General features: G+C 39.2%; 1 protein-coding gene across 1 annotated transcript; it reads left to right on the plus strand.

Annotated features, from left to right (window-relative positions):
* Positions 1 to 8655: 8655 nt before the first annotated feature.
* Positions 8656 to 9588, plus strand: LOC101393811 (olfactory receptor 2A14-like). Its single transcript, XM_004430797.2, has one exon. The coding sequence runs from the start codon at positions 8656 to 8658 to the stop codon at positions 9586 to 9588; it is 933 nt and encodes a 310-aa protein (XP_004430854.2).
* Positions 9589 to 9830: the final 242 nt, after the last annotated feature.

The raw sequence follows: 9830 nt of genomic DNA on the forward strand, positions 1-9830 counted from the left end.
CCATTCTCCTTCTATTTGGTAGTTTCCTAGCAATTCCACCTTCCTTTATCCTGTGTTGGAATGCTTAGTCCATTAATGTTACATCTTCCTCTTTCTTGATTTACTCCCTTGTTTTGATGGAGCACATCCTACAATAATTTTGTAGGTATACCATGACAGGGGCCGGCCCGGTGGCATAGCAGTTAAGTTCCGGTGCTCTGCTTCGGCGGCCTGGGGTTCACAGGTTTGGATCCCGGGTGCAGACCTACGCACCGCTTATCAAGCCATGCTGTGGCGGCATCCCATAGAGGAAGATGGGCTCGGATGTTAGCCCAGGGCCAATATTCTTCAGCCAAAAAGAGGAAAATTGGCAACAGGTGTTAGCTCAGGGCTGATCTTCCTCGAAAAAAAGGCATACCATGACAGAAGTTATGGTAAAAACAGTCAACAGCACTTCTATTTCTCATTATTGCTTAATTATTTTATCATTTTCAAATACCTCATTTAAATTCTATGGGCTAAGTGGACTTAAAAAAAATAAGAAAGGACTCAGACCCTATGAAGGAAGAATTTCCATCTCAGTGATGGCAAAATATTAAAATGATATTTAGGTGCAGCTATAGATATTACATTTAATTGTGATATGCAAATACTTTTATCCTTAAATTGACTTTCATTTATTAAAGGTCTATCACTAATGATGGAGCGAAGTATGCTTTGTAATATTTATTCTTACTTAAATATAAAATATTAATCAATATAAATATCAACACTCACAAGAAGTCTAAGACTTTCCACAGTGAATGTTTTTCTTCTGTCTCTTTCATAGACTGGAAGCAAAAAAATGGACGCAAAACATGACACCTCTTTGTATCCAGAGTAGGTTGTGTTAAATCTCATCATACTGTCCTCATCAAATGAAATAAAATGATAATTATGCATATCTGAATAAACATGCTTCAAATTATTATCCTTAGTTCTATCTGGGTGGTGGTGAATGAAATTTATTTTTCTGTAATAATCTTGGTTTTCTTCTAAAGTACAGGAGAGATGAACAATAAAAACACCAGAAGTAAAAATTATCTGAGCACAACATTGACGGATGTTATAAGTGTTTTTAGTCTACCAGAGAAGATCAACTTGGGTTGGGATAGTTGAAGAGGGCTTCAGGAGTGCTCTGAAGGATTGGTTTTATGGTTGAAGTCAAATGGGTAATACAAAGAAAAGTTGACTTGAAACAGGGACTAAGAATTGTAAGAGTGGGAGTACGGGGGAGTAGGACTTGAATGAACTAGAGAACGTGTGTTAGAAAATAAGGAGGTAGGTGGAGCGAGGCGCTATTGCACACGCAGATTACTTTAAGGAAAAAAAAACTCCAATTTGCTTCCCATAAATAGATTTTTTTCTGCTCTCCAATTGATTAAATATATTAGTTTTATTTTGAAGCGCTCCTTCCCTGGGAGAACTAAGACCCTCTAGTAAACTAGATTAAGACAGACACTTCAGAAGTTAGACCTGGAAGGACTTTACAAACATTACCACCCAGTACGAGAGATAGAGAGAAGTTCATTTTAACCGTAGGCCTTAACCCAGGACGATGATATAAATGTGGCTTGGAAATCTGGAGTTGTTGGAAATAGAGGGCAACTAAAGAAAATTAAGGGAGAGGTACATTTAAACTGACAAATCAAAAATAATTTTAAGTGAGAAACTTGCCATTGTCATTTGGCAATAACATTTTCTTCACTGGGAGATAACCTATTTCTCTGAGATGATGTTTTAACAGGGTCCATGGGGCACCTCCTATAAGAGACCAAGAAATCACAGCCTCTCCTCTACAGGAGAGGATTAGAATGTAGCATATTTAAGACTGATGAAAGAAGTATTGAGAGAAATTAATTTATGACACAGTCTTGAATATTTTATTTTCTGTGCCAGAGTCTTGCAGACTTTAGAGACATCTAGCCTCACCCACTCTCAAGCAAACACAAAGGAACACACAGAAATCCCAAACAAACACATACATAAAAATTCCCATGGGATACTGACAGAAGAAAATGAATTAACATGGGAAATGTATTCATTGGTTCATCTACACGTAGTAAACTAGCTAATCCGTAAATCTCTCTGGGGAGAACATGAGCAGATGTAACGCTGCGTGGTTCTGTCCCTGAATTATTATTTGTGTCTGTGAGGAGGGAATTGGGTTCAAATGATGATAGAAAAAGCCCTCTTTGCAGAAGCAAGTCTGTCATAAAGTTCTGTGCTGAGAGATGTGTATCTGGGCTTCCCCTCCCCATCAGGCCCCCTTAGAGAGGGGAACATCCCAGTCCTTCTTCTCTGTGAGGTTTCTTCTAAGCTCAAGGCCATGTTTGATAAAAGAACACAAATTATACACTGTCAGGAAAAGTGGTTCATCAGCGCTGAGAAGGGGTTTGCACGTGGGAAATGGGAAAGGGGGAGTGAGTGAAATCACTGGCTCCAGGGATCAGTGACTAAATGCCCTCCATGTGTGATCCTAAGCCTGTCTTCATAACTAGGGTCCTGAGGGGATCTCTAGGGACCACTACCTATCCCCATCGTGTGGCCATGATGCCTCTGACACTCTAGGACTATCCATCCATGTCCCACTCATCATCCTCATGTGGCAGCTCTTGGCTTGGTCATGACTGTGTCAGAGAAGAGGAGTCAGCTAGCCATCCATGGAGCAGATCAACTGGCTCAAGGGCTCCAAGGAACTTCAGGGGCCACGTGGCCCAGGTGCCTCTTCTCAGAAATAGAAGATCCTGAAGGCAGAGGTGAGTGGTTTGCTTGCCCTGAGACTGATCTTCCTTCCCCCTCTGCTGACTGCCCCCACAGATTCTCAGAAAAATTGTCTGACCAAATAGGACCCATTTCTCACTTGTCCAGAAAGTAGATTCATTTTCTTACAGGGAAACCCAGGTGTCTGTTGGTACAGATTCTCTCTTTGTTCCTTACTTTAATAGAGGAATGTTAAGCATGTAGTATGCCTCCTTATGATTTTTGGATCCAGCAGTTACTCTCCAAAAATGGCTTTCAAATCTCTAATATATCTTTAAGCACCTATTAACTGTCTTATGTGAGTTAAATCATTTAATTCTCTCAGCTATCGTATGAGGTAATGTTTAGTATTCACCCTGTTTTGCACCTAGGAGAACTGAGGAACACAGAGGTACAGATTGGTCACAAAGCTAGGATGTAGTAAAGCTGGGATTTGAACCCTGGGAGTTGAGCTGTGAATCCATGTTTCTTTGTTTCTTGAACTGTGCTACTCCTTAGGATCCAGCTGAGTGTTGAAGTAACTATTGGAGATGGTCAGTAATTTCTGAGTAAGTGTGGAAATTGGACAGCTCTGTGTTGCCCCAGAGCTCCATCTGTGACAGCCCAGGGCTCTCACTCTCAGAGACTGAGCAATAGAAACTTTTACTTTGAGTCAGTGCTAAATATCCTAAATATGCCCCTTTCCTTTCGTAAGATTGACTCTCCCCTCACATTGGGATATCTGGCGTGGCAGAAGTGCCATTTGAGTTTTAAAACCTGTGTTTTCTTCTTCAATCCAGGAGAGACTTGACTTTAAAGGATCCCTCCATTTCTTTAAATTCCTTTTTAAACTTAATTTTATTTTTAGTTTTTTAAATTTATTTATTTATTTTTTTTGTGAGGAAGATCAGCCCTGAGCCAACATCCGTGCTAATCCTCCTCTTTTTGCTGAGGAAGACCGGCTCTGAGCTAACATCTATTGCCAATCCTCCTCCTTTTTTTTTTTCCTCCCCCAAAGCCCCGGTAGATAGTTGTACGTCCTTCTAGTTGCTGTATGTGGGACATGGCCTCAGCATGGCCGGAGAAGCGGTGCCTCAGTGTGCGCCCGGGATCCGAACCTGGGCCGCCAGTAGCGGAGTGCGCGCACTGAACCGCTAAGCCACGGGGCCGGCCCTTAAACTTAATTTTAAAAATCAGCATACAAAAATATTAATAAAAATTAAAGTAAAATGTATTTTTTTTATTTAAACTCGGAAATAACTAATAAGAAAAGCAAGATAAATGTGAAAGAGGTTATATAATACCATGATTTTGTTGGCTCTCTAATCCCAGTGACTTGGTGTCTTCCTTGAATTTTGTGGTCCAGTTAATACTCTTAAATGCAGCTCACATTTATTTAACTCCTAATATATGCCAGTTTAATGGGATTTATTCTTCACATTGGCCCTTTAACTCCCAACATTTACTATTTTCATTGTACTGATTCTTCACATCAGCCCTTTAGACATATATTGTCACCATTATATAGATGAAAACAATGAGGCTTAGAATAAGTTTCTCAAGCTGACATGTTCACCTTGCAGAATCGGGATTAGAATGATGATCTGACCAACATGCTAACCATGCTGCCATCATCCTCATTCAAGCATCTTGCATTTTTCAGACCCTGCTAATTTTCATGCTCTTGAAGAACAGAAAAATATATCCATGAAACTTTTCTTCTTATTCTCGGCACTGAAGATCTTTCTTTAACGTGCAGCGAGAGTGGACACTTAAAAAAAGTCTTCGCTTAGGTATCTGTCTATGTGTTGTATCTGTCAATCCTTAAAAATTTACAAAATGTCTATGCCCCTGGAGGCGTCAGGGATTAAGAGCTCTCTGACATCCCATTCAATTTGATTCAGAGGGACTGATTAACACAATATTTGATGTGTCCACAAAGGGCCATGTTCCATTCTGCCATTAAGTTTGTATTGTCCGTAAAATTGGGCAGTTTCTCATTTCGTACATCTAATTGGAAGTTCAATATATATATCCTTTAACTGTGCTCTGCTTGCATGAAATTAAAATACATCAATTAATAAGTCAAAGTACATCAGCTCAGATAAAATCAATTCAATAATGTTAGAGTGACATTGTAAGATATTTTACTGACCGTAATTTGCTGCTGTTTCTTGGGAGCTCCAGTGAAGTGTCCACCCAAAACTTAGGAAGTTAGTTTAAGAGGGCCCTTTCCATTTAAGAGAAACACCAAATCCATGTAGGCATAGACACATAAGTTTACATGAAATAGAGCAACTGTCTCTCAAATTTGCAATCTCTTGGCAGTCTGATCAAATGTATCCACTAGTGAGCATATTGCAACCATAGGAGTGTAAATAGAGGGAATTCACAGAGGCAATGTTTGACATGCGTCCTTGCAGCAGTGTCTAGGGAAAGAGCAGACTTTCATGAGCTGTTTTGGAATACAACATTCCCACTAGAAAGCAGGCTGATTGTAAGAGACTTTTTCTAAGAAACTGATAGAAAGATTCCTGGACTAGAGGACAGCTAAATTCCCTGTCACTTCTGATTCTGCATTTACAGGTAGAGATTTTATTGCTGTTTTCAATGCTTTTGGTTTTTAATTTGAAACCCCAGAAGCTATATTGCAGATAAGAAAATTAGAAGGATATTAGAATGTGCTCCTCTGAATGACAACCGTCACTTTCATTGACTGCAACATCAGAACTTTGCTTGTGCTCTCCTTCACATTTTGCTGGATGTTTCAACAATTTTCAACCAGATTTAAGATATTTCTACTTTTAGTCAGTAGAAGATCTTGATCTTTTTCTCTGTCAGGACAATTCAGAAAAAAATAAATTTCGATCAAGAAAAATTAGGTTGAGGTTTTCAATTTCCCCTTTCCTGTCAAAGGTTAACTATTGATCATAATGTAGTGACTTATTTCTCCCATTTGAAGCTCTAAGAAAATCTGCTCGGATTTGAGGTTCCTGTTAAAATTTGGTGAGGATTACTCTAAAGATGAGCAGAAATAATGTGCAACTTTGGTTGTATATTACACTGTGGACTTTTCCAAAACAGAAATATCTTATTTTTTCTCACGTTGATACATAAAGTGTATTAAAAAAAAAAAAATAAGCAAAGAATTTATAGAAAAGGTAGGCCGCTGCATAATCCTACTCTCTAGAAAGAAAGAATGTAAACAGTTTTCTTTTTAGCTTACAGAATTTTCCTCCATAAGTATAAATAAATACAAAAGACATATGTGTATAAATATGCTTATATTTTAAAATATAAAGTGGATCATATTATACACACATGGTTTGACTTTATGTGGAAAATTTTTCCTTTCACTATATAAAGACCTATATATCTTTTTTAATGGCAGCATGGTATTCTGTATGACAAAAGTAGCCAAGTATTTTAATCCATCTCCAATATATAAACTTCTTTGTCAACTCCAAATTTTTTAAAATATAAACTGGATTACAATGAAGATTGACAACCTCTTGTTTACTGTGGTTTGAGGACATTGGATATTTTCTGTTCCCAGAACCTACTAAGTCCTTCCTGCCTAGGGACGGGCCTTTACTGTTCCCTGTGCAAGGAGCAGTCTACTTGGCTGTAGTCGGGGTGGACTCCCCTTCATCGTTTAGATTCCACACACACGTCTCCTCTTTGGAGAGACCTTTCCTGACAATCCCACCTACAGGAGCCCCTTCAAACCTGGTCACTATCATTTACCTTGTTTATTGCCTTCATAGTACTTTCCAATCTCAACAACTATTTTCTTGATTTGTTTACTCCTGGTGTTTTAGGAGGTGTTAATTAACTATGACCTCTCCTTGCTCCAAGTCTGAAAAAATAAATTGAAAAATTGACACAGGAATAAGGCAGAAATTATAAGTATGTTTTATTAGTGAGGTTTATTGGAAAATGTGGTTTATATCTTTAACCAAGTTTCTCTCCAAATTACAATCACAACTACTAGCCCACCCCCACCCGCAAAGGTGACTGAACATGCTCCTGCAGGCTGTCACCCGAAGCACAGAGATGTATCTGAGCAAACAGGAGAGCAGAGAAGGGGCATCCTCAGTTCCTTTTTCCTGTTTCACAAATCGTATCAACTAGAGGACAGAGAGGGCAGCTGTACCACAAAGTGCTTCATCCAGAGTAGAGAGGTGCCTCCCCTAAATGGAAATGAGAGGAATAGATGACAAATATACCAACTACTTCCTCAGAATGTGTCTCTCCTTCAGGATATCTACCTTATCCACTGCTGTTCCTCCAGAGCCTAGAACAGAGGCTGGAACAGTTGATGCACTCAAGGAATATGCATTAAGTTACTGTTGAAATACAAAATTTAAACTGTAAAAACTTATTCTCATATCAAATTAGCAAAAGTTAAAACTGATAACTTGTAGTATTGATGACCAGGTGGGAAAGAGACATAATTCTCACACACTGTCAGAGGGAGAAATTGGTACAAATTTTCTGCAGGGATGCTGGCACTAGGTATCAAAGCTTTAAAGTGTCTATATCTTTAGCATCTGCAATTTCACTTTTAGAATGTATCCTAAAGAAACAATCATACGTATAGACCGAACTTCAATTTGAAAGAACATTAACCTCAATGCTGCTAAACATAAGAGAAATAAGAACCTCAAATTTCTAACACAAGGAAGTTACATAAATCATATTATAATACAATATTGTGCTAATTTTAAATAATATCTGTAAAATATTATTTAAATACATAAAAATGTTCTGAATATTAAGTGAAAATGGTAGGTAAAAAATAGTCTGTATGATATAATCCCAATTTTAAAATATGAATTTGAGGATCTAAATGTTTACTAAAAGAAATCATTGAAATTATTTTTTAAATAATCTGTTCGATTTGAAACTTTACAGTAATTTAAAAATAAAGGTAGTTCAGCTTGTTTCTGGAATAATGTGAAGAAAGTATAAAGGGACCACACCCGGTCACCTGGTCTCTCAATGTGATGTTGCCATCCAGCCCTTCAGGACCCTCTCTCCTTCTGCTCCTGGACACATCCAGGCACCTCCCAGGAGGAGCTCTCTAGATAGAACTAACCAACTGATGCTCCAGCTGATCCTGCTCCCTGTGACCTGCTCAGAGTCCATCAGAACATCAGGAGGTCGTCAGCACGGTAACAGGGATGAGGAAGGTCTTCAGGGGATTTGATGGCAATGGGAGTTGCAAAATCTGGGAAGATATCATGATGACAAATGATTCTATCACACCAGAAAATAAGATAAGCTCAGATTTGTCTCTATATTAAGTTATAAAAGGGAAAAGAGAAAACACCCAAACAAAATACAATGACCATACAGCTGTCATCTTTAAATACACTCACAGTTAATGTAAATTCATTTTATACTTTTGAGTTTCATACTTGAAAAGGCCGCAAAAAGTAATCATGTTTAAGTGAATTTAAGATATTTGGTTATGTTTATTATGTAGCCAAAATGTTCTTTCACTTATGCCTAAATTTCAGTATCAAGTGCTGAAAAAGAATAGATAAATCTCTCACAATAAAACTACAAAGACTGGAGATGGAACGGAGGTCCCAGAAGATTCTAATGTACCAGATTATGTTATCTTATAATTCATTTTTTATCCATTAATAATTATATATATATATCATATTATTCCATTGATTCAAGGGGCTTTTGTTTCTGATTTATATGAGCACACTGAGTTAGTTTTTACAACATATCTAAAAATAAATGATAGGAAAACCTGCCAAAGTAAAACATTTCTAAATGCTAACTCTGTAAGACTCAGTAAATATTTTGTGTCTTGATTGCCCTGCAGCACTATTTTCCTGTCGTGGACATGGACTTCTCTGTCTTTGCCACAGGAGCATGGCAGGCAACCACACATGGATCACAGAAGTCACCCTGCTGGGATTCCAAGTGGACCGTGCACTGGAGTTGGTCCTCTTTGGACTTTTCTCTCTCTTTTATACCATCACCCTTCTGGGGAACGGGGTCATCCTGGGGCTTATCTGCTTAGACTCTAGGCTTCACACCCCCATGTACTTCTTCCTTTCCCACCTGGCCATCATTGACACGTCCTATGCTTCCAGTAATGTCCCCAAGATGCTGGCAAATCTTGTGAGCCAGAAAAGAACCATCTCCTTTGTTCCTTGCATTATGCAGACGTTTTTGTATCTGGCTTTTGCTCACACAGAGTGCCTGATTTTAGTGGTGATGTCCTATGATCGATTCATGGCGATCTGCCACCCCCTACATTACACTGTCATCATGAGCTGGAAACTGTGCACATTCCTGGTCATCACTTCATGGGCATTTAGCTTCATCTTGGCTCTGGTCCATTTAGTTCTCACCCTGAGGCTGCCCTTCTATGGACCTCATGAAATTCACCACTTCTTCTGTGAAATCCTGTCTGTCCTCAAGCTGGCCTGTGCTGACACTAGGCTCAACCAGCTTGTCATCTTTGCATCCTGTGTTTTTATTTTAGTTGGGCCCCTCTGCTTGGTGGTGGTGTCCTACATGCGCATCCTGTTTGCCATCCTCAGGATCCAGTCTGGGGAGGGCCGCAGAAAGGCCTTCTCCACCTGCTCCTCCCACCTCTGCGTGGTCGGGCTCTTCTTTGGCAGCGCCATCGTCATGTACATGGCCCCCAGATCCCGCCATCCTGAGGAGCAGCAGAAGATCCTTTCCCTGTTTTACAGTCTTTTCAACCCTATGCTGAACCCGCTGATCTACAGCCTGAGGAACGCAGAGGTCAAGGGTGCCCTGAGGAGAGCACTGTGCAAGGAGAGGCCACTGTGAGAGACAGCAGAGATCTTCATGGAAAAGGGGGCTTTGCTCCCTGTGAATATGGTGGGTGGCATTTTTTGTCTTGTGCTGTAATAACTTTCACATTAAAAAAGAATATGATAGATCTAAACATTTTGCCTGAAACCATAAAAATTTTAGAAAATAAAATAGTTGAGTATCTTCACAACCTTGGGTAAGCAAACGTTGTTAGATAGATCCAAAAAGCAGAAGACATACAATTTGAAAAGTTGATA

This window comes from Ceratotherium simum, chromosome 1 (genome assembly GCF_057802395.1).
Source record: "Ceratotherium simum simum isolate JZ-2026a chromosome 1, ASM5780239v1, whole genome shotgun sequence".
Taxonomy (NCBI): Eukaryota; Metazoa; Chordata; class Mammalia; order Perissodactyla; family Rhinocerotidae; genus Ceratotherium; species Ceratotherium simum.

What these genes read in the sequence shown, in the direction of transcription:
- LOC101393811 (XM_004430797.2), top strand. Translation starts at nt 8,656, where the DNA reads ATGGCAGGCAACCACACATGGATCACAGAAGTCACCCTGCTGGGATTC.